The sequence below is a fragment of the Liolophura sinensis genome, chromosome 9, assembly GCF_032854445.1.
Source record: "Liolophura sinensis isolate JHLJ2023 chromosome 9, CUHK_Ljap_v2, whole genome shotgun sequence".
NCBI classification, from domain to species: domain Eukaryota; kingdom Metazoa; phylum Mollusca; class Polyplacophora; order Chitonida; family Chitonidae; genus Liolophura; species Liolophura sinensis.
In genome coordinates, this window is record NC_088303.1 from 11,869,718 (window position 1) to 11,894,185 (window position 24,468).

The 24,468-nt window shown below is 41.5% G+C and overlaps 1 protein-coding gene across 1 annotated transcript in view; it reads left to right on the forward strand.

The window, feature by feature from the left end:
- The first annotated feature begins 3,628 nt into the window (after window positions 1–3,628).
- The window catches only part of LOC135475601 (uncharacterized), a 30,344-nt gene continuing 9,504 nt past the window's right edge, over window positions 3,629–24,468 (forward strand). The window contains exons 1-6 of the mRNA XM_064755528.1: window positions 3,629–3,766; window positions 12,571–12,693; window positions 13,280–13,490; window positions 14,656–14,865; window positions 15,306–15,428; window positions 21,348–21,554. Of these exons, the coding sequence (XP_064611598.1) occupies window positions 3,629–3,766; window positions 12,571–12,693; window positions 13,280–13,490; window positions 14,656–14,865; window positions 15,306–15,428; window positions 21,348–21,554 (1,012 nt within the window). The remainder of the gene's footprint in view (window positions 3,767–12,570; window positions 12,694–13,279; window positions 13,491–14,655; window positions 14,866–15,305; window positions 15,429–21,347; window positions 21,555–24,468) is intronic.

A 24,468-nucleotide genomic window follows, 5' to 3' on the forward strand; every position in this document is an offset into this window, starting at 1 on the left:
TTTTTACATTAACCGCTATGAATGGTTACATTTACAAACCTGGAACTCGGTTCTTTCGCCCGCGCTGTCCTCAGCATGTCAACGCTGTAAGTCACAAAAACAGTTTTAGCATGCATGTCAGCTTTAAAACACCTTCAGGAGTTGTTAGCGTGCCAGCGCACCCTAATGACTCAGTGCTTGCGGTCGCTGACAGTTCAAGTCCAGTTCATGCTGTTCCCCCTCCATAATGCTGCCCACCGTCGTGTAAGTAAAATATTCTTGAGTACGGCGCAAAACATCACCGATATAAATAAATGAAGGAAAAACCTTTATAAATTCAGCCACTAATGATAAACGTTTGTATATTCTTTATTATTCTTTAACATAAGTATATCCCTACACAAACTCACTGTACAGGGCCATGTTTTATTCTGCTCAATTTGTCGGTACCGTAGATTAGTTGTGTCGTTAACGTCACACTCGACTAAGTAAATAGTCTGTACATGCTCTGTGAGCTCTGTCATTTGTCCGTGGAGACAAGACGGACGTTATAGGCCCAAGGCCAGTTAATCCAGTTAACCTCACTTCATGATTTATTAAACATAAAATGTTAAACATGATGAATAATAAATCTACAAATTGCAAACCCTCCACGGACATCGGTGATCTGTGATGCGATATGGCAAATGCAAGTAATATAAAGAGTTAATAGTCTTAACCCTTGGTCAGGGATACAGCAAGCAAACATCACCTCATACTGATTGTTGTTCACACTTAGGGAAAGGATATAGCAAGCAAACATTACCTCATGTTCATTGCTCTAAACAATTAGGGGAAGGATGTAGCAAACAGACATTTCCTCATACTAATTGCTGTTAACACTTAGGGGAATGATGTAGCAAGCAAACATTACATCATATTAATTGCTGTTAACATTTAGGGGAAGGATGTAACAAGCAAACATTACCTCATACTAACTGCTGTTAACACTTAGGGGAAGGATGTAACAAGCAAACATTACCTCATACTAATTGCTGTTAACACTTAGGGGAAGGATGTAACAAGCAAACAATACCTCATACTAACTGTTGTTAACATTTAGGGGAAGGATGTACCAAGCAAACATTACCTCATACTGATTGTTGTTAACACTTAGAGGAGGGGTGCAGGAAGCAAGCATTACCTCCTACTGATTGATGTTAACACGTAGGGGAAGGATGTGACAAGCAAACATCACCTCATACTGATTGTTGTTCACACTTAGGGAAAGGATGTAACAAGCAAACAATACCTCATACTAATTGCTGTTAACACTTAGGAGAAGGATGTACCAAGCAAACATTACCTCATACTGATTGCTGTTAACACTTAGAGGAGGGGTGCAAGAAGCAAGCATTACCTCCTACTGATTGATGCTAACACGTAGGGGAGGGATACAGCAAGCAAACGTGACCTCACACTGATTTCTGATAATTAATGGAGGGTTACAGCAAGCAAACATTATATCATGCTAACTGTTTTTCACATTAAGGGGAGGGAAGCGAACAAGCAAACATTACCTCATACTAATTGCTGTTAACACTTAGGAGAAGGATGTAGCAAGCCAACATTACCTCATACTGATTGCTTTTAACACTTAGGGGAGGGATACGGCAAGCAAACATTACCTCATACTGATTGCTGTTAACACTTAGGAGAGGGATGCAGCGAGCAAACATTACCTCGTACTGATTGCTGTTAACGCTTGTGGGAGGATACGGCGAGTGAACATTACCTCATTGTAAATGGTGTTAACACTTAGGGAAGGGATACAGCAAGCAAACATTACCTCAAACTGATTGCTGTTAACACTAAACAGGGGAGGGATACAAGAAGTTAATATTACCTAATTTTCTAATTGGTGTTAACACTTGCGTGAGGAATACAGCAAGCACACAGTGTATAATACTGATTGTATTGTAATATATTAGATTATATTGTAATATATTAGATTAGACAATAACATAAAGGCAGCCTCATCCAGCGAGGTCCTATGTCCGTTTTATAATATAACAGATTAGACAATAACGCTAAGGGGCATCCTCAACCAGCAAGGTCCTCTGTCTGTATTATAATATAACGGATTAGACACTAGGGGTAAGAGCATCCTCATCCAGCGAACTCCTCTGTCCGTTTTATAATATAACAGATTCGACAATAACGCTAAGGGCATCCTCAACCAGCGAGGCCCTCTGTATTATAATATAACGGATTAGACAATAGGGGTAAGGGCATCCTCATCCAGCGAAGTCATCTGTCCGTTTTATAATATAACAAATTAGACAATAGGGGTAAGGACATCCTCAACCAGCAAGGTCCTCTGTATTATAATATAACGGATTAGACAATAGGGGTAAAGGCATCCTCAACCAGCGAGGCCCTCTGTATTATAATATAACGGATTAGACAATAGGGGTAAGGGCATCCTAAACCAACAAGGTCCTCTGTCTGTATTATAATATAACAGGTTAGACAAATAGGGGTAAGGACATCCTCAACCAGCAAGGTCCTCTGTATTATAATATAACGGATTAGACAATAGGGGTAAGGGCATCCTAAACCAGCAAGGCCCTCTGTCTGCATTATAATATAACAGGTTAGACAAATAGGGGTAAGGGCATCCTCAACCAGCGAGGCCCACTGTCTTATTATAATATAACAGATTAGACAATAGGGGTAAAGGCAGCCTGTCCGTTTTATATTTATTTATATTTATTTGTTTGATTGGGGTTTTACACCTTTGTCAAGAATATTTCACTTATACGACGGCGGTCAGCATTATGTTGTAGGAAACCGGGCAGAGCCCGAAGGAAACCCACGAGCATCCTCAGGTTGCTGACAGACCTCCCCAGACCTTCCGGAGAGGAAGCCAGTATAAGCTGGACTTGAACCGGTAGCGACCGCATTGGTGAGAAGCTCCCGGGTCATTACGCTGCCTCTAGCGCGCTAACTAGGACACGTAGCCCTCCGCCCCTCCCCCCACCCTCCGTGTTATAACAGATTAAATGGCATTGGTAAAGGGAGAGTAAAATGTAACGTCATCGATCGAAAATAACAGGGAACATAAAATCACAAAATATGCACGTGCATCTTCTGTAGCTGATATATAATGGCATTTAATGAGCCATTTCAGATACAGCCTGGAGACCTACTGTTGTAGTAAATCAGATGCATGGGAACGGAGAAGCACGAGATCTGAGACGAACACGCCACGGAACCAATGACCGCGCTGTTGGGATGAGTGTCCACCTTGCCTCGGTATGGATCAATACCCGAGTTGAGGAGGGAGAAAGAACACACAAGGGACATCACACAGGGAAGATCACATTGGCCACTTTCTCCACGCTGTTACCGGTACCCGATTACTTAAAACAGACGACAGATGAACAGATTATCAGACGACTGCCGAAGGTCGGTGGTATCTGCGCCTTATGAAAACCACACTACTATCTGTATAGACTACTAAGTACTAAAGACGATCACCAATATGGGTAGGATAACAGTCAAGTCTTTAGTATTACTTCTCTGCGCTTCCACTCGCGTTTTGTCACACACGATGGCGTTAAGGAACAGTACAGAATGTCTTACGCTTTTGGATAGCAATGTCTCGATGGGTACAGCAACAACTGGAATTGAGCCGTCCATTGAACTCTGGGAAGCCCTTTTATCTATCGCTGGCTTTGGAATATTCGCATCTTTGTTGGCTTATGGGTTCACGTTTATACGAAGAATTGTTCACAACGATAGGGTAAGTTAATAAGATTTAAACTTTACTCATTAAGATGTCGGGAAAAGGTATCTATACAAAACTTCTATGCAAGATCACACCTGCGCCTGCTCAAAGTAATGACGTGAGTTCGACAGTTTCACAGCAAAACAATCCCGACAATTGTTTTCCCGACGTCAATACAACATTTTGACCGATATAATTTCTGTCAGAAAGACAGAAATTATATTTTTAATAACACTACACAGATGTCGGCATAAGCCCGTGTTAATGGATGACGCTTAATTTGGCAACAAAAAAAGGGTGTAAAATAAAACAAACGTAAACATAAAAATGAGCAACTATCTCGATTTTCGGCAATGCTAAAAAGTTACATGTGGTGAAGTACTAGACGCTTGTATAACGTCAAAATCACATACCAGGTTGTCCGTGGAAAAATGTACCAGTTACCTGAAGACTAGTATGAGCAGAATTAAGTTACTGTCCTTCTTGATATTAATGTAAAGTTATTTGTACAAAAGGGAAAGCTTAGACAAAAAATTTTTCACGGCCCGTTTCATAACGGTCGGCTAACTCAGTTGGCATCCTGATATTTTACAAATCAGATTTGCTGCAGACCGGCCACATCGATTGCTATGGTTAGCAGGATAACCTTTAGACAGTCTTGCATTTGTGAAATGGCTTGGTCAACTTTTTCTGGCAACCTGCTTATGGTAGTCGGCTAAATGACCCGTAGCCGACTAACTGCCCTCGCACGCCTACGGAAGTTTGGTGAAATGTTTCCTTAGAATCTTTTGGCGAACGAGAGTCTAGGTGGCAATAAGCAATCGTCAGCGATCGTTAGTGATCGTATTTTGGGTAGTATTACATGAAGTTTAGTAAAATATCGCCTGTCTCCAACCTATGTGTGATATGTGGGCATGTTAATATAGATGTGCAAGCCAAAAAATCTGTGCTGTGTGTCCAACTCATGCTGGCTTCCTCTCCGACCGTACACGGGAAGGTTCCCCAGCAACCTGTGGATGGTCGTGTGTTCCCCTCGGGCTTTGTGCAGTTTCTTCCCACCGTAATACTGGCCGGCGTCGTACAAGAGAAATATTCTTGGGTATGGCGTAAAACACCAATCAAATAAATAAATAAATAAAATAAACAATCTGTGCGTCACAGAAATGTTTGTCATTTACTTGCCAAGATTTGGTAGTTTATTTTAGTTTTCTCCACTTAAAACTGACTCATATCTCTTAAGTGAAACATTCTTGAGTAAGGCCTTAAGCACTAACTAAACCAAGCCTTGGACGAGGAATTTGTAGATTCCTTTTCTCTCTCTCTCTGCGTGATGCTTTAGTGACAATATGGCCATTTGACCAATTCAATCAAATGCTGCTATGGATAGATGTTAAACTGCGTCAAACACAATATACTCATGGGCTTATTAAAAAGGTATTGGACTGTTGTGGTAAATTAACCGGCGTAGCTGTATGTTTGTATAACATGTTACAATGGTAGTGATAGTCAGCGTTGGAAGATATATAAGTGCATGGATTTTGGCGGAGTCATACGACTTGTAGAATCATATATCGCTTGAATTACTGGTGTTTTGTTGGTTGAGTGAGTGAGTCAGGTAACTGAATTGGCCGGAGTAAACCACCGACCTTTGCTTCTTGATCTGTGGACTTAAAGCCGCAGCTGAAAAGGCGAATGTTGGACCTTTAGCCAGATTAGATTATGACAGATTGTTTTATAATTGTATTATATGAAAACAATAATCTCCCAACACAACCATAGTCACTAGTCTAATACTTTAGCTCACTTTTTCAACTGAGCGAGGAAAAAGGGCAATTACACGCTTATCTAGCCTTAGCCTTAGAGTCTGTCCTCACGTCATAATAACATTGCCCGGCAAAATAGCTGATAGTTAGAGCCAAGTTAGCCTTTGACAATTTGGCGACACAGAGACCATGTAAGCCGTCTCATTACTCTGGTTTCTAGTGTCACGTAATGTTATCTCACTAATACATGGGAAAATATTGTTTTGTTTGGAAATACTCTAGACTACTTTAAATGTAGAAAAACGAAATATAGGTAGTATAAGTGTAATTATTTATGTAATTGGTATAGACGATCACCGTTTTAGAACTTGACCCACACTCTTCTACTTGAATCTAACCGCTGACATTGTTAAGATATCCAGTTCACATGGCGTGCAGAGAATCGCTTCGCTCTCCTCACACCGCTGACATTTTTTCCCGTATGTCTACGTGAGGTAATATCAGAGCAAACGCACGTTTGATCGATTGTGTGTAATCAACTGATAAACAGAATCATAAAATGAATCATAGATTACATAGAATTGTTTTTTCAAGCCGTTTTCACCTTTTCTATGCGTTTATCAAGTGGGTGTTTCTCATCGCAGTATCTGAAGCCTCGCCTGCCTATACAATGGCCCCGACCAGAGGCACAGTGTAGAGCATAACAAATGAGACCCCTGCGGTCAAACAGCGTTAGCCGTGTATATGTAAGCAGACCTGATTAACTCGACCTGAAGACGACAAATGTCAATCCATCGAAGCAAAACAGCTTCGTAAATAACATTGGTCATAAATGTAGCTGGAAACTCTCGCACACTGAGTTGGAGAAGGTCCATTTTAAAAGATTTGACTGACGCATTGCATTTAATTTCCAAACTTAACTCCAACGCCTATAATGCCTACCCAGAATCACATTAAGTGGGTTTGTCTACAAAATTATCAAAAACTGGTTACGTGGCCCTTAAAATATCCAAAATGATTATAAAACAGATAATAGTATTTCGCTGCCGTTATGGTGTTTCTGAGATGTTAACTTTAAAGAGTAAATTGCAACAGACATCGAGCTGTGACTAATCTGTAATCTCAAATTATCTACCTTTCCGCAATTTTTCTTATCAAAGATATTCCATTTTCCATTTAAAAGTTATCTAATGATAACATGATACGGTTGTTTCGGACATCTTATGATCCTCCATCGTCATTTGCCTTCCTGTGGACTACATATAATTTAGTCAAACACATCGCTTTCTCTTATTACAAAATGGTAGTCCTTATTTTTGTTTTTATGCCCAATACAAGATTATTTTTAACAACAATTAAATTATGTTTAATAAATTATGTTATAAATTTCGTGTTAAAACATTTGGAATCCACCAAGCAGATCAAAATTTTCGTGGCACTCTTTTGACATCATCCCACCAACAGAACACTAATACACCATCGGCTATGATGTTTTCCTTACACTGGCTCTCTAAAACCGTACATGTCCCATTTGGGTTAAAGAATACAGCACTCAACACCAACGACGTGGTTTAATTTGTAGCGTTTTACTTCATTCCTGGTATGGACATTATGGAGCTTATGTCAAAACAAACCCTCCCTCGTGACATGGCCATACTGTTGGGAGAGATTCCAATCCCAGGTTAAGCAAGTCTCTCAATGCGACTAATCTGTCATGTAATGTCATGTACAGCCGTAACATACCTGCTGTATGTTACGGTTTTACTCAGTTTAGCTTAAGTTTAGTATAAAGTATGGTTTAAGCAATCTTTCCACTTACCCTGTACGGGTTCTTTTCAAAAGGATTGGGTCAGCGTGGCACTAATGTCATATTACTTATAAATTATCGTTTGTTGACTGAAGCGAAACGTTTCAGTGAAGCACTGTAATATCTGACTTGCGTTTACTGTCGTTCTCGTGGGCATTCACCGCTTCCGAGTAACGAAGATTAGCGTTCCCCTTGAGGATATCATGTAGATTGGCACCACAGATTCGTCTCAATATCCATCTCACGCCGATTTCGAGGAATGGGTTACTTATTGTGCCATCTCTTCTGGGCATTAAACATCGCTTTTATCAGCGCTATGAATCAGGTAGATAACGTCATTTTATGTGATGTACATATTATGACTTCAATTTAATCATTTAAAATGAAACGTACTAGGAAATGTAATTACAAAATGGATATCTATTCATTATGAATAATAAATTGGACAAGTGTTTGGAATTAAATTTATATTATCGGCATGATATTGCAATTTTGGAAACAAACAAATTTTAAAAACATATAAGGTATTAACATTTTTAGCATATTTTTTTGTTTTCTTTTTACATTTCTTTTTTTCCTTTTTCGGTGTTTTAGAATTTTCAAAAGTGTTTTCGCTATGAGTATAAGCTGTGAGGAGGAATTGTCAACTATCCACTTGTGAAGACCAACGAGGGCCTGTATAGCTGGATAGAAAAATATTACATAGTGAAACACCTGTATTAGTATCTGTGAATTATCCTGACTTAGAAAGCAATATACCGATGGGTTCTGCTTGTGGCATGCACATAAGTCGCCTTGTAGCATTTCCTGTGTTTTGTGTGACGATTTCAATAAATGCCAAAAGTTTTCTTACAACAAAAAATACTGTGTCAGGGCTATTTCATTAAACGCCTTCCCTTCTTAAATTTCATAATGAGTACAATTTTCTTGTGAGTAAATGTGGATAGCGTGTCCAGAATCTCTGGCACTTGGCTTCATAATTGTGTATAATTTCTTATAATTCTAATAACAAGATTACCCTGCTGGATATATGAACAATTCTGTTCTGCAATCAAAGGTCAACTGAGATACATGTTTTGGTTAATGACAACTTATGAACACGCATGATACGCGATTTAATACTGATTAAATTCATGCGCCTAGAACATTCCTTCTTGAAGTGTGTTTTGTCATCGTTGACACTTGGTGAATGATTCTCTTTGCGATAATCCGCCCTAGTTTCTAACACTGAGGATACTTTTTCAGTTCTTTGGTGGTTTGTGTTGAACATTGTAATTAGAACCTGGTCTCGCGATAATTGACCTGGAACGCCTGTCAGGGTTGACAGCTGGTAAACGAATGTCTGATTCGACGGCTGGATTGCGAGGGTTATCAGATGATTGCAAAGTTCCACATCACTGTCTGTTCCCGTGCATAGATACAGAGGCTTGGCAGCTTGGCAATGGTTCCGCCACTCTTTAGATTGGGACCACTTCAATATTTGATGACAACATCCGATGGCCGGAGGGCAGCAGTTCCGCAAGTTTTTAATCCCAAAGCTGTTATATAGACAGCAGGTATAAATTATCAATGCTAATTTACTATCGGTGGCTTAATAGCTTTGCTAGTTGGTTTTACCGATGTTTCTTGTGTCTCAGAAACACTTTCTTTTGGCCACTCACCAGCCGGAGATATATTCTCCATGGCATCCATTATCCTGAACGATTGATGCCTGCTCTACGCCCAGTTCAGAAGAGCACTGTCAACTCATGACTTCCCCTGACATCATTTACAACAATACCCTGAACGATTGATGCCTGCTCTACGCCCAGTCCAGAAGAGCACTGTCAACTCATGACTTCCCCTGACATCATTTACAACATTACCATGAACGATTGATGCCTGCTCTTTGCTCAGTCCAGAAGAGAACTGTCAACTCATGACTTCCCCTGACATCATTTACAACATTACCCTGAAAGATTGATGCCTGCTTTACGCCCAGTCCAGAAGAGAACTGTCAACTCATGACTTCCCCTGACACCATTTACAACAATACCCTGAACGATTGATGCCTGCTCTTTGCTCAGTTCAGAAGAGCACTGTCAACTCATGACTTCCCCTGACATTATTTACAACATTAATCTGTATGATTGTTGCCTGCTGTCAGCTCCGTTCAGAAGAGCACTGTCAACTCATGACTTCCCCTGACACCATTTACAACAATACCCTGAATGATTGATGCCTGCTCTTTGCTCAGTCCAGAAGAGAACTGTCAACTCATGACTTCCCCTGACACCATTTACAACAATACCCTGAACGATTGATGCCTGCTGTGTGCTCAGTCCAGAAGAGAACTGTCAACTCATGACTTCCCCTGACATCATTTACAACATTACCCTGAACGATTGATGCCTGCTCTTTGCTCAGTTCAGAAGAGCACTGTCAACTCATGACTTCCCCTGACATCATTTACAACATTACCCTGAACGATTGATGCCTGCTTTACGCCCAGTCCAGAAGAGAACTGTCAACTCATGACTTCCCCTGACATCATTTACAACAATACCCTGAACGATTGATGCCTGCTCTTTGCTCAGTCCAGAAGAGCACTGTCAACTCATGACTTCCCCTGACATCATTTACAACATTACCCTGAACGATTGATGCCTGCTCTTTGCTCAGTCCAGAAGAGAACTGTCAACTCATGACTTCCCCTGACATCATTTACAGCATTACCCTGAACGATTGATGCCTGCTCTTTGCTCAGTCCAGAAGAGCACTGTCAACTCAGGACTTCCCCTGACACCATTTACAACAATACCCTGAACGATTGATGGCTGCTCTACGCCCAGTCCAGAAGAGCACTGTCAACTCATGACTTCCCCTGACATCCTTTACAACATTACCCTGTATGATTGATACCTGCTGTGTGCTCGGTTCAGAAGAGTGCTGTCAACTCATTACTTCTTTTGATATCAATTACAAGATCACCCTGTGCGACTGATGCCTGCCTTCCGCTCGATCCAGAAGAGCGCTGTCAACTCATGACTTCCCCTGACATCATTTACAACATTATCCTGTATGATTTTGGTCATGCACATGCGCAGAAACTTGTAATCATGATTAACGTCTAAATTGAAGAGTGCCAAGGCATTGATTGAATAGTATGATGAGACAAACGTGACAATTTCATGACACATCATAGATTGTTGGAACGGTACCGGTAAGAAATCTGGTGGTATTATAAATAAAAAGATAACTAAACAAATATACACTTTTGATTTTTCCTACAATATCTATCATCCGTAAATCTCTATGTTTTGATGAAGGCCAGATCTTTACATATTTCTCACGTAATGTTCGGGAATAAATTAGCCTTGCCATCAAGTCTAAGGTAGTTTCTGGAAAAGACTGGTTATATGTGTAGTGAGAACTGAAAGTTAACGGTACACATTTGTGCCTGCGTGTATGTTGAAGTAAAAGGAAACTGTGTTCATCTCATGAACATGAATACTCAGACGTTATAATCATCCTGCAGTACATTACCAGCTTCATAAAATAGCGGCAGTTTAAGAGTCAAAATAAATAAGGGAAATTTCCTTCGCTTTCGGTGTGATATTATGCAGGTATGTGTGCGGATGCTTGTCTGACATGTAGTGATGCACGTTTCTTGGCATGGAACTAATACCTGACAGTCACCGACTAGCATACAATGAGCAGTGAGCTCTACGGCGTAGGAATATTCGTTTTATACTCTGTTTCTTTTAACATGTGCCCTACATTCAACTATCTGTTAAATCTTTCATACTCACCCCCACATTGCCTTTCGTTGGTGACAGACAACACCACAGGCTCGACACACTGATATGATGATTTGCCACTTGCTTTGTTAATAATTATGACGTCACCCTAGGCGACCGAGTCTTGGTATCGAAAATAACCTTAATAATCTCGATCTGCAAAACTTTTGTTGTTACGTGTCACTGATGAAAGACCTCATTATATGCAAGAGGAAAGAAACAGACTATAGGAAGTACATTTCTTTATTTTATAATATTTCCAAAATTTGGAAATGTTGAAACCCTACAACTTCTGTCTTTTAGAGTAATCTGTCTTCTAGAGTAAACGAGGTCTCGTTAAAAGCTGCGTGTAGGTTATGAAAAATTCGACCTACCAACTCACAAACAGGCGTACAGACAGATTGACTCAGACAGATTGACAGACAAAAGGGTCGACAGACAGACAGAAATACAGTGACAGATAGACAGCTTTACAGACAGACAGACAAAGTGACAGACAGAGTGACAGGTAGTCAGAGTGACAGACATACAGAGTGACAGACAGACAGAGTGACAGACAGACAGACAGAGTGACAGACAGACAGAGTGACAGACAGACAGACAGACTGGCGGACAGACAGACTGGCGGACAGAGTGATGGACAGACAAAGTGACAGACTGGCAGACAGAGTGACAGACAGACAGAGCGACAGACTGGCAGACAGAGTGACAGACAGACAGAGTGACGGACAGACAGACAGAGTGACAGACAGACAGAGTGACAGACAGACAGACAGACTGGCGGACAGACAGACTGGCGGACAGAGTGATGGACAGACAAAGCGACAGACTGGCAGACAGAGTGACAGACAGACAGAGCGACAGACTGGCAGACAGAGTGACAGACAGACAGAGTGACAGACAGACAGAGTGACAGACAGACAGAGTGACAGACAGACAGAGCGACAGACAGACAAAGCAACAGACTGGCAGACAGAGTGACATACAGAGAGAGCGACAGACTGACAGACAGAGCGACAGACTGGCAGACAGAGTGACAGGTAGAGCTGTTTGTCGCAGCTGAGAAGCAAAGCCAACTGGTTAAAAAACGTATTCCTTGATGAAATTTAAGTGTCAGTGACGCCATCATAGATTTCAACATCCCTCATCCCGAATGTTGGATTTGCTCAACTTGGTGTAGACATTAATCAAATTCAACGTAAAAATTACAGTACAAAAACGTACATGACTGGCATATGGCATTATCAATGTGATCCATAAAGCACACCATTCAATTCCAACATTTTACTTCGTTCTCTTCAGTTATGACGAATATTCATAGCGATACATAGCGCAAACAATCAGGAGAACGTTATCCCTTGCTTATTGTCACAAATGCTCAACATAGAGTAAGAATTATTGTATGTATTTATACATGATAACCTATATGTGTGAGTGTACGTTGAATCCTCTCTCCCCATATTTCTGTAGGGTAGTCTGGATACCGAGTTTGACGCCGGAGGCAGGGTGAGTGCCGGACTAACGGCTACAACCATCGTGTCACAGTGGACCTGGGCAGCCACATTACTGCAGTCCTCCACAGTCGCTAGTAAGGTGAAACCTGCATCCTAAGCTCTCTATGTCTAATTTTCAAATACCGAAGTATTACAGTCGACAATCTAGTGTTTACATAACAGAGTGCAGTGCAGAGCAGTGTGCTTACCATGACTATAGGAAAGATAACATATCAACATTTAGTCCAGTTTTTTCTCCCTCAAGTGCTCAACAACGTCATCTATGTATTTAGAAAGTATAAATATTGCAAGTGGTTCGTATCGAATTTTGGAGAACTCGCTTGGATTTCACTGGACGTATCAAATGCAACTCTTTTCGATAGGCCTATTCAGTAAGCCAATGGTTCAACTCCTTTCTTGGTTTTCTGCCAAAAGTGCACCTTGTTTCTCATTTTTCTGTGGTGTCAGCCAATTGTTCTACCCTTTGTTCAGTTTCACTACTGTGTTAGCCAATCGTTCAACTCGTATCTTTATGTCAGTATGTTATCAGCCAATCCTTCACCTCGTTTATCCGTTCACTATTGTGTTAACCAATCATTCACCTTTTAGCTCAGTTTCACTTTGGGGTCAGCCAATCACCCACACCGTTTGTCACCAGCCAATGGGAAACCTCGTCTTTGTTTCAGTACGGCATCAGCGGTCCGTTCTGGTACGCAGCAGGAGCCACAATTCAGATCTTACTGTTCTCCATGATCTCCGTCCAGCTGAAGATCAGAGCTCCTGGCGCCAAGACGTTTTTACAGCTAATACAGGCTCGCTTTGGCAAGAGGACCCATGTCGTCTTCTGTGTGTTTGCCCTGATGACAAATATTATCGTGACAGCCATGTTGATGCTAGGTAATTACACGGACCACCGTGGCTCAGTTGGTTAGCCTCTCAGGAGCGTCTCACCAATGCGGTCGCTGTGAGCTCAAGTCCAGCTCATACTGGCTTCCTCACCGGTCGTATATGGGAAGGTGTTTCAGCAACCTGCGGATGTTCGTGGGGTTGCCCCCGGGCTTTGCCCGGTTCTCTCCCACCGTAATGCTGGCCGCTGTTGTATAAGTGAAATATTCTTGAGTACAGCGTAAAACATCAATCAATAAATCAAATAAATAAACAAATAAATAAATAAATAAATAAATACAGGCTCTGCTGTTTGTTTACGCGTTTTATATACTGAAGCAGCATCAAATACAGGCTCCACTATTTATTTCCACGTTTTATATATTAAAGCAACGTCCAAAATACTGGTTCCACTATTAGTTTCCACTATTTACATATTGAAACAGCTACAAATACAGGCTCCAGTATTTGTTTCCACGTTTTAACACTGGCCCTATATATCCGAAAAGGGTCATTTAAAGTGATTACATATAGGGGCGATATATATAGCATGTGTATAACTTTCTATAATGAGAACACCTCCGACCAGCAGATAATGAAACAGCTCGGCTAAAATTTTTGAAAAACACCTATCTCTGCGATCCGAAAAAAGATTTCAAATATGATAGGCTACATGTAAGCAGGACAAGAAAGCAAGAAATGTTGCTCGACCGGCGAATGCACTTTCAGTCTTTTCACTGGTCTATCTAGTGATCTAGTGATCTGAGGCGTTTGACTCTTAATCGGTAGGACTCACGATTTTCGTCTTAAATCATGGTTTGGACAGGAAATTTGGGCCCCCACCCCACCCAACTCATTCTCGCTGTTGTTTGCTGACAATAAACAGTCGACGAGGCTCGTTTAACCGTTCTTCAGTTGTTGAAAATCATCTGTATTCCACCAATCTGTACGTCACACGTGGGAAAGTTCGTCGGAAACTTGTCAAGGGTCGATGGTTTACGCCGGCACACCTATTTCCTCGACCTATTAAATTGATCACCATGGTTAAGTGTAAGTGAAATATTCATGGATGATTCATTAAGCAACAATAAAATAAATTAATTAGTGAATTAATATCTCCCTTTATCCTGAACATGTGACTGAGTTTAATTGTCACTTGTCTTTTTCTTGCCGTTAGGTGGCGCTGCCGTACTAACGAGTCTGGTGAAGGATCTAAGCGTGGAATACGCTACCATCCTGGTGACAGCCGTCATCGGCACGTATACGTTCATTGGTGGGCTCGGAGCGACGTTTTACGTCTCTTACGTCAACACTGCTGTTATTTACATCATCATGATTGTGTTCATAACAAAGGTGTACGCTAACGAAGATGTGGATAACGAATTGGGTAAGGCCATAGACAGTTGGGTAACACGAACAGACATGATGGCGAGGTGGGAAGGACACATAGGAGTGGAGGGCTGGTGTGATAATAGCAAGCGGAGTAAGACAAATATAGGCATGGCGTGCTAGTGTGTTAACCAGCGGATGAGGATGAATATAGGCGTGTCGTAATTGTGTGTTAGCAAGTGGAGTAAGACGGATATAGGCATGGGGTGCTAGTGTAGAGGTGTAGAGGCTTCAAAATTACCAGTCTCAATAAAAACAAATGTCATCGCCGCACTTTATTTTGCAGTATATTTACTACAAAGCAGTAATAAAAATATATAATATCATGACAAAATATGATGATATAAAAATGGCAGAAGAAAACCGTAATTTTCTGCTGTATCTTTCAAATGTGTTTGTGGAAATTTATTTTAAAAGCGTCTGACTGTTATCCTTCAGGTTCTATAGACAAGGTGTACCAGTACCTGGCCTGCTCTGTAGGACCACAGGAAAACGCTGACAACAGTTACCTTACCATGATCTCCCGCTCTGGCCTCATGTTTGGACTCATCAATATCGTCGGTAGGTACATCATGATACCTTGTAATCACCGGTTTGTACCTGATGACCTGCATCACCAGTGTGTAACATGATTACCATAGTCGGTGTTCTCCTCATGGCTGACTTAGTAGGTATGTACCTCATTATTAATATAGTCGGTGTGTACCTCATGATCAACACCGTCGGCGTGTACCTCATGATGTACATCGTCTGTGTGTACCTCATGATTAACATAGTCGGCCTGTATCCCATGATTTACATCGCCGGTGTGTTCTTCGTGGCTGACTTAGTAGGTATGTACCTCATGATTAATATAGTCGGTGTGTACCACATGATCTACATCGCCCGTGTGTAACTCATGATCTAAATAGTCGGTGTGTACCTCATGGTTAACATAGTGGGTGTGAACTTCATGATCTACATAGTCGGTGTGTACCTCATGATCTACATGGTCGATGTGTACGTCATGAGTGACGTCGCCGGTGTGTTCCTCATGGCTGACTTAGTAGTTATGTACCTCTTGATTAACAGTGTCGGTGTGTACCTCATGATCTACATCTTCTGTGTGTACCTCATGGTTAACACGGTGTGAACTTCATGGTCTACATCGTCAGTGTGTACCCCATGATCTAAATCGTCGGTGTACCTTATGATTTACATCACCGATGTGTACCTGGTGATCTACATTGCCTGTGGGTCCTTCATGATCTACATCGTCAGTGTGTATCTCATGATCTATGTCATGGTTAACATAGTTGGTGTGTACCTCGTGATTTACGTTGTATCATTTAATTGCTTAGAAAACATTTATTTTTATTCATCACAAATTGTATACCTGGAACCCCATGTTTGACTAGTTTAAACCACGGCCAGGAAAACATTCCGCATGTCGGTATTTGTGTGGCGTTTTATTTGTACCCGGAAAACACCGTAAATGTTTGGGATTGAAACAAGTGCTATGTTATGGCCTGAGTAGACCATCCTAGGTTTTATATCCACAAACAACTGTCCAACCCTGATAAGCAACCCTAAGCCAAAGAGGTTCCAAGTGTGATCGATATTGTCTGATGGTGATGCTTCTGTGTGTTGGCGTTATTACAGTGCTCATACACGGCACCTAATTCACGAGGTGCTATAAAGAATAAACAATTTGAAGCCTTTATTCGGTCTGAAAACTCCACGAATGATAACTGAATATGGGGATCAGACTATGGATTTATCGATTGTTTGCCTGCTACACGTGAGCATTGTCTCCTCATGGGATTCCAGCAGAATGATAGCAGTGTGTGAGGTTGTACTTAGTTACCTCACTGTATATATTCTATCTCAGGCAGTTATCTCACGGTACATATTCATTACTTAGACAGTTATCTTACAGTACGTATTCAGTACTCAGACAGTTATTTCATGGTACATATTCAGTACTCAGTACCGGCGATGTCAGTGCTCAGACTGTTATCTTACAGTAGCCAGTCAGTACTCAAATGGTTATATAACAGTGTACAGTCAGTGCTGAGACGGTTATCTAACTTGGCCAGACAGTACTCACAGGGGTATCTAACAGTAGCCAGTCAGTACTCAGACAGTTATATAACAGTAGCAAGTCAGTACTCAAACAGTTATCCAGCAGCAGCCAGTCAGTGCTCAGACTGTTATCTCACGGTAGCCAGTCAGTGCTCAGACGGGTATCTACGGTAGCTAGACAGTGCTCAGACGGGTATCTAACGGTAGGCAGTCAGTCCTCAGGCGGGTATCTAACGGCAGCCAGTCAGCACTCAGGCGGGTATCTAACGGTAGCAAGACAGTACTAGGGTATCTAACAGTAGCCAGTCAGTACTCAGTCGGGTATCTAACGGTAGCCAGAGAGTCCTCAGACGGTCATCTAACGGTAGCCAAACAGTACTCAGACGGGGATCTAACGGTAGTCAGTCAGTGCTATCATGCCTCTTCCCACAAAGAGTAACAACTGCACCAAGTGAACCCACACTCCCCCAATATCTAATCCAACGACGGAACATCATTTTCAGTTGAGAGGTTTAATGTCTGTACGATCCACAGTGGTATGAAGAATGCGCAGGTAAAAGTCTACAGAAAGGATTTATTTGATTGGTGTATTACACCGTACTCAAGAATATTTCACTTATAAGATGGCGGCCAGCATTATGGTGGGTGGAAACCGGGCAGCCCCCGGGGAAAACCCACGATCATCCGCAGGTTGCCGGTGGACCTTCCCACGTACAGCCGGAGAGGAAGCCAGCATGAGGTGAACTTGAACTCACAGCGACCACATTGGTGAGATGCTCCTGGGTCATTACGCTACGTTAGCGCACTAACTAACTGAGCCACAGAGGCCCCTCCTATAGAAAGGAAAGAAAGAGAATGTTATTAGCAAAAAGAATAGCATGGTTGTATATTATATACACTGTATCTATACAGTCTATAATATTACAATATATTAGCCAAACGTTGTTTATATTCGGTAACATCAACAAATACCTTGTTTTATATAAGCGAGGAACATCCTTGCTTCCATAAACGGACTGCATAATGATAAGATGTATTTACTAATGATAAGAACGCTACCGCGTTTTGAACGAGTTAAATGTTACCGTACTGAAGTATTTCATTGAAAATACAGAATGTATGTGTGAAATATAAGAGTCCAGAGGCACTTATATTCCTAATAAGGATGTTACTCATACAGTGGGTTTCCACAAGTCCGAAAATTATGAGAAAATAGCTCAAGCGCACCGGCAAACGCAGTTCGCGGCCTTCAATGTTAGCATGTCGTCTACAAGGTAACATAAAAACCAAGACAAGTAGACAGTTCTCGAACAGTTATTAAACGTTAGCCAGTCAGTACTCAGACAGTTGTCTCACGGAAACCAGTCAGTTCTCAAACAGTTACCATACGATAGCCAGTGAGTTTTCGGACAGTTATCGAACGGTAGCCAGCCAGACAGTTATCTTATGGAAGTCAGTCAGAACTCCGACAGTTGTCTTACCCTAGCCACTCAGTACAAAAGCAGTTATCTAACAGTAGAAAGTCAGTACTCACATGGTTATCTTAGGGTAGCCAATCAATACTCAGACAGTTGTCTCACGGTAGCCAGTCAGTTCTCAAACAATTATCTTCTGGACGTCAGTAAGTACTCAGACAGTTGTCTGAGCTCAAAATGTGCGGGTTTGTTCAGAGAGTTGTCTTACGGCAGCTAGTCTCTCCGGCCGTAACTGGGAAGGTCTGCCGACAACCTGCTGATGGTCGTGGGTTTCCCCCGGGTTGTGCCCGGTTTCCACCCACCATAATGCTGGCCGCCGTAGTATAAGTGAAATACCAAGTATAAGTAAAACACCAATCAAACAAATAAATACGGCAGCCAGTCAGTACAGGCAGTTATCTAACAGTAACAAGTCAGTCCTCAGACTGTTATTTCACGGTAGCCAGCCAGCACTCAGACAATTATCTTATGGAAGTCAGTCAGTACTCAGACAGTTGTATGAGCTCAATATGTGAAGGTTTCGTATTATTTTGTGTGTGAACATATTCTTGAGTTATCTCTTATATGCGTCATAGTCAGGAAATTTATCCGGTGTCTAACGAATGACGTAGTTTTTAATAATCCTGCTGAGTTTCTTACCCTGTTAAACCAGTTAAATACATGTATATTAACAATTTAATTAACAGTTAAACAATAAGAATAAGAATTACGTTTTTTCACCCTTGACACTAGCAATACAAACATACCTTTACACCAAATTCTTAATCTTTTATAATTATTGGTGGAAATTGTCTATATTTAACTAGATGGCCAGAAGTGTCTCGCACACACATACATGTATATATATATATATATATATATATATATATATATATATATATATACCCATATGCCTGAGCAAGATTGGCTGATATTCCGAGAATATTTTTTTATTTGATGGGTGTACTACGCCGTACTCAAGAATAGTTCACTTATGCGACGGCGACCAGCATTATGGTGGGTGGAAACCGGGCCAAGCCCGGGGAAACCCACGACCATCCGCAAGTTGCTGAAACACCTTCCCATATACGACCGGAGAGGAAGCCAGCATGAGCTGGACTTGAACTCACAGTGACCGCATTGGTGAGAGACCCCTGGGTCATTACGCTGGGCTTGCGCGCTAACCGACTGAGCCACGGAGGTCCCCATTCCGAGAATAGATTTTGTTCGCCATACAATATTGCCGGTGTATCGCAAACAACTGAGAGAAGGAATAATTAATGGCGAATTCAACACAAGCTGATGTGAGAGAATGCCGACAATGAATTTTGGCTGACGCTCAGCATTGTGCCTTCGAGGCAATAATGTTATATGTATGATACACAGACTTGCGAGATTAAATCGCTACTGATTAAGACGCCAGCGTATACGATACTGGACGTAAATCACATTCATATTTATTAACATGTCCTGAGGCAAACATTATAATTTTGTCTTTTCTTCGATATAGATGTTCCTTGAGGATTAACAGACAGTTGTGTGCTTGATTAGAGTTAGTGATTCATTGGTCAGATTCTCAGTGACTACAGGAAAATTCATTAGTATGTGCGCTTGGGATTAGATTTCATTTGTAAGCTACTGCTTCGAGCAGGAAAAGCGACGATTGTTGTAATCTGTAATCTATATAACTGTTTTAAATGTTAAATTAACACCTGATGATTACACATATGAGATAATTTTGGAAAGTTCAATTTCAGAAAAAGAAAATATATCACATAACATTTGCTTAGCCCGCATTTTGTGGCTGGACCGTTATTTGTTATTCTGGTCGACCGCTTCGGTGGTGTGATGGTTAGATCGTCCGTTTTGAAGTCAGGAGACCTGGGATTCTGCTGGTGTACTAAGCATCCCCGAGGCCTTGAGCCTTCGCACTATTTTAACGGGAATGTTTGTTAAATATGGTGACAACACAGCGCTTTCAATAATTCTAGACCAGTGACGTCTTATAAATTGCAATTAACATCACTGCATTTTTATACCTAATTCTGCTTAAGTCGTTCTGCTAGGGGGCGTGTAAATTGCTACTATTTATGCATTTACATGAACAGTTAGAATAAAACCCGGACTGAGGTAAACTGACAAGAGATTCATCAGTTAAGTATGGCAGTTTGACAAATAATAAACTGTCGTCGCTGCTCTGGTTTACTCACTATTCTGTGCGTCTTTAATTATATCAGTATAATGTAACTGGTTGGGGCGTCATGTCTGGTGACCGCATCTTCGACATGACACCTCAGTGACGGCAGCACTTTGGCGGCATGGACTCGCCCTGTCACAAGAAGACACAGTCACATGTCTGAAAAATTGTCAAGTACGCCGTAAAACCCCAAAGCATACATACGTATACATGTATTCAACCATCGCTGGTGGGAATGATGTAATAGCATTTGGCCATTTGATTTTAGGTTTTAGGACAGAGATTAAGGTGGTGTTGTTTGGGGGGGGGGGGGGGGGGGGGGGAGGTAGTGTCCGCTGATTGTAACCAACTCAGTGATTCTTTGCCACTTGTGTTTATCTTCAAGTTCATGTAGCCTAATGCCTCCGGGAAAAGCCTTCTCGTATTTTACGTCGAGATGGTTGTCCAAAATTAGCCCATACATACACGAGACATGCAGACCATCGTCAGACTAGAAAGGAAATTTTAGCGGGACTAAATAATCAATATTTGTCCAGTGTAACTCTAAACCTTCGCTGGCTTTCAGTACTACTCATTCATTCCAAAAAAATCATAAACATACCGGGTAGCTTTACACTAAATAGTTTTGGGTTAAGAATACATTAAAAGACAAATCCAATACATATGTGCTCCGTTTTCTGTAATAATAATATTCATGAATCTGTGGTGGCCCCAATTTCGGTCACTACCTAAGTCATTTGCAAGCCTTGTCTTCTTCAATTACAGGAAACTTTGGGACAGTGTTTGTGGATCAGTCGTACTGGCAGAGCAGTGTAGCCGCCAAACCTAAGCAGGGCGTTTCCGGCTTCCTGATGGGTGGTCTCACCTGGTTCGCAGTGCCATTTTCCCTGGCCACCACAATGGGACTGGCATACCTGGCTCTCAGCGCTAAGCAAGGCGCTCCTCTCCTCTCAGACAACCAAGTGAATTCCGGTAGGTTTGTAACAGTGAATCATATGAAATACGACGAATCTTTGATGACTTCTTTTCGTGTCCATTCATTTTTGCATGACTTGAGTTACATTCCAACAGATTCTCCTGGTGACAGGCTAGTTTCAATGTGACTACACAAAACACCCCATACTGTCCACCTCACGGATACTTTACACCCATGCAACTACACAAAACACTCCATGCTGTCCGCCTCACTGATACTTTACACCCATGCAACTACACAAAACACTCCATGCTGTCTGCCTCACTGATACTTTACACCCATGCAACTACACAAAAAACTCCATGCTGTCTGCATCACTGATACTTTACACCCATGCAACTACACAAAACACTCCATGCTGTCATGCCTCACGGATACTTTACACCCATGCAACTACACAAAACACCCCATGCTGTCTGCCTCACTGATACTTTACACCCATGCAACTACACAAAACACTCCATGCTGCCTGCATCACTGATACTTTACACCCATGCAACTACACAAAACACTCCATGCTGTCTGCATCACTGATACTTTACATCCATGCAACTACACAAAACACTCCATGCTGTCTGCATCACTGATACTTTACACCCATGCAACTACACAAAACACCCCATGCTGTCTGCCTCACTGATACTTTACACCCATGCAACTACACAAAACACTCCATGCTGTCCGCCTCACTGATACTTTACATCCATGTAACTACACAAAACACTCCATGCTGTCATGCCTCACTGATACTTTACACCCATGCAACTACACAAAACACCCCATGCTGTCTGCCTCACTGATACTTTACACCCATGCAACTACACAAAACACCCCATGTTGTTCGCCTCACTGATGCTTTACACCCATGCAACTACACAAAACACTCCATGCTGTCCGCCTCACTGATACTTTACATCCATGCAACCACACCAAACAAAACCCAATGCCGTTCGCCTCACTGATACTTTACACCCATGCAACTACACAAAACACCCCATGCTGTCCGCCTCACTGATACTTTACACCTATCGAACTAGACAAAACACCCCATGCTGTCTGCCTCACTGATACTTTACACCTATCGAACTAGACAAAACACCCCATGCTGTCTGCCTCACTGATACTTTACACCCACGCAACTGCACAAAACACCCCATGTTGTTCGCCTCACTGATACTTTACACCTATGAAGCTACACAAAACACCCCATGCTGTCCGCCTCACTGATACCTGTACTTTACAGCCATTTTGTACAGTACCGAAAAGGGGCTCACAGTCATGTTGTACAGTACTGAAGCCGAGGTTACAGTATTTTGTAGAGTACTGATGCCTGATGTACGGTGATTTTATTCCGTGGCTAAACCTGGTTTACAGTCATTTTAATTTCTACACTGGTGAAGGCGGCCCAACAGTCATTTTGTACAGTATGGAAGCCGCACTTAGTCATTTTGTACTGCACTGAAGTGTTGTCTTACATATAATGTGGTACTGTCTCTGATACGCTCTACCGAAGACACGTGACGTCGCACCTCCAAACAAATAGCATTGTATGCACACTTATACAGCGTTAACCAGCCTTGTCCCCCAAACAGTGAGCGCTAAGCAAAGATACCAGCTAAGGCAAAGTATTGAATATCATCTGGTTGCTTAACTAAGCAAGTGAAAACTGGTAACAAACACTTTCCAAAATGAATTTAGCATGCGCTGATAAAACATTTACACTCAAAAAATTAATCTGTCAGTTTTGAAAGAAAGTCTGTTGTCTGAGTGAGGCTAGAATGGATTCTGCTATTGCAGAGATTATTCTGTTAAATATAACACACATATTCTATTACTTCAACATAGCGATTCTATTAGACTAACAGGATATTATTTTGAATATGACACAGTGTTATGTTATATTAACAGCATAAATTCTAGCAGATAGCACAGTTGGTACAGTTGGTAGAGCGTCCACTTTGGGAGCAGTAGATCCAGGGTCAATCCTAGGTCGAATCACATCTAAGACTTAAAAAGAGGAACTTCCTCGCTTCTCGTTCAGCATGAAGGGGATAGTGCAATAACTGGTTGACCGTTATCAGTATAATGGTGGCTTACTTGTCGATAAGGCGTCCCAGTGAAGCAGCACCAGGTGAAAGAGTGGTGGAAATTCGTCCTGCAACAAGGGGGCACATTACATGCACTCTAAGGATCCCTTAGTCGTCATATGACTGAAAAACTGTTAAGTACGGCGTTAACCCCCAAGCACTCACTGACCCACTATATTCGAACACATTAATTGTTTTAATGTATATTTTGGACACGTCACTGAACCCTTCAAAATAGATTTTAAAACAAATAGCTTATAAACATAAATCTGATATTTGTTTTGGTTTTCGCGCGTGACTACTGGGACATGAAAACAGGATGAAATGTCAGCCGGCATGTCGTCGAGAGTGAGGTACCTTTTCCCCCAAAATGAAAAAATGCGAACTCAAAGATTCCAACGTTCCTTCATACCCTGATTCGTTAACCTGTCAAATACTCTAGATATAAATATCGGAAACGAACTGTCCTAGGTAAAATTCTATAAATTCTTCCCTGAAAGATCTAAACCGCCTTGCTATGATAGTGATGGAAAACGGAAATATTATATATAAAATATATAATACTATATTTGACAAAACTCAGGTATTTCTGAGACGCCTTGAAATATGACCGTGAGCGGGTATGACATGACAACAAGCTCTTGTTGTTCTGATGGGAACCCGCGGGAAGACGCCTCGCGTTTTTTCTTTCATTGTCCACATTACGATATAAGCCGGCCTAACCTTTTGAATAACCTCCCTCTGGGCATCACTATAAAAAATCTGCTAAAGGATGATCAATCCAAGTCTACTAGGGATAATTCACATGTAATTAAATTAATAA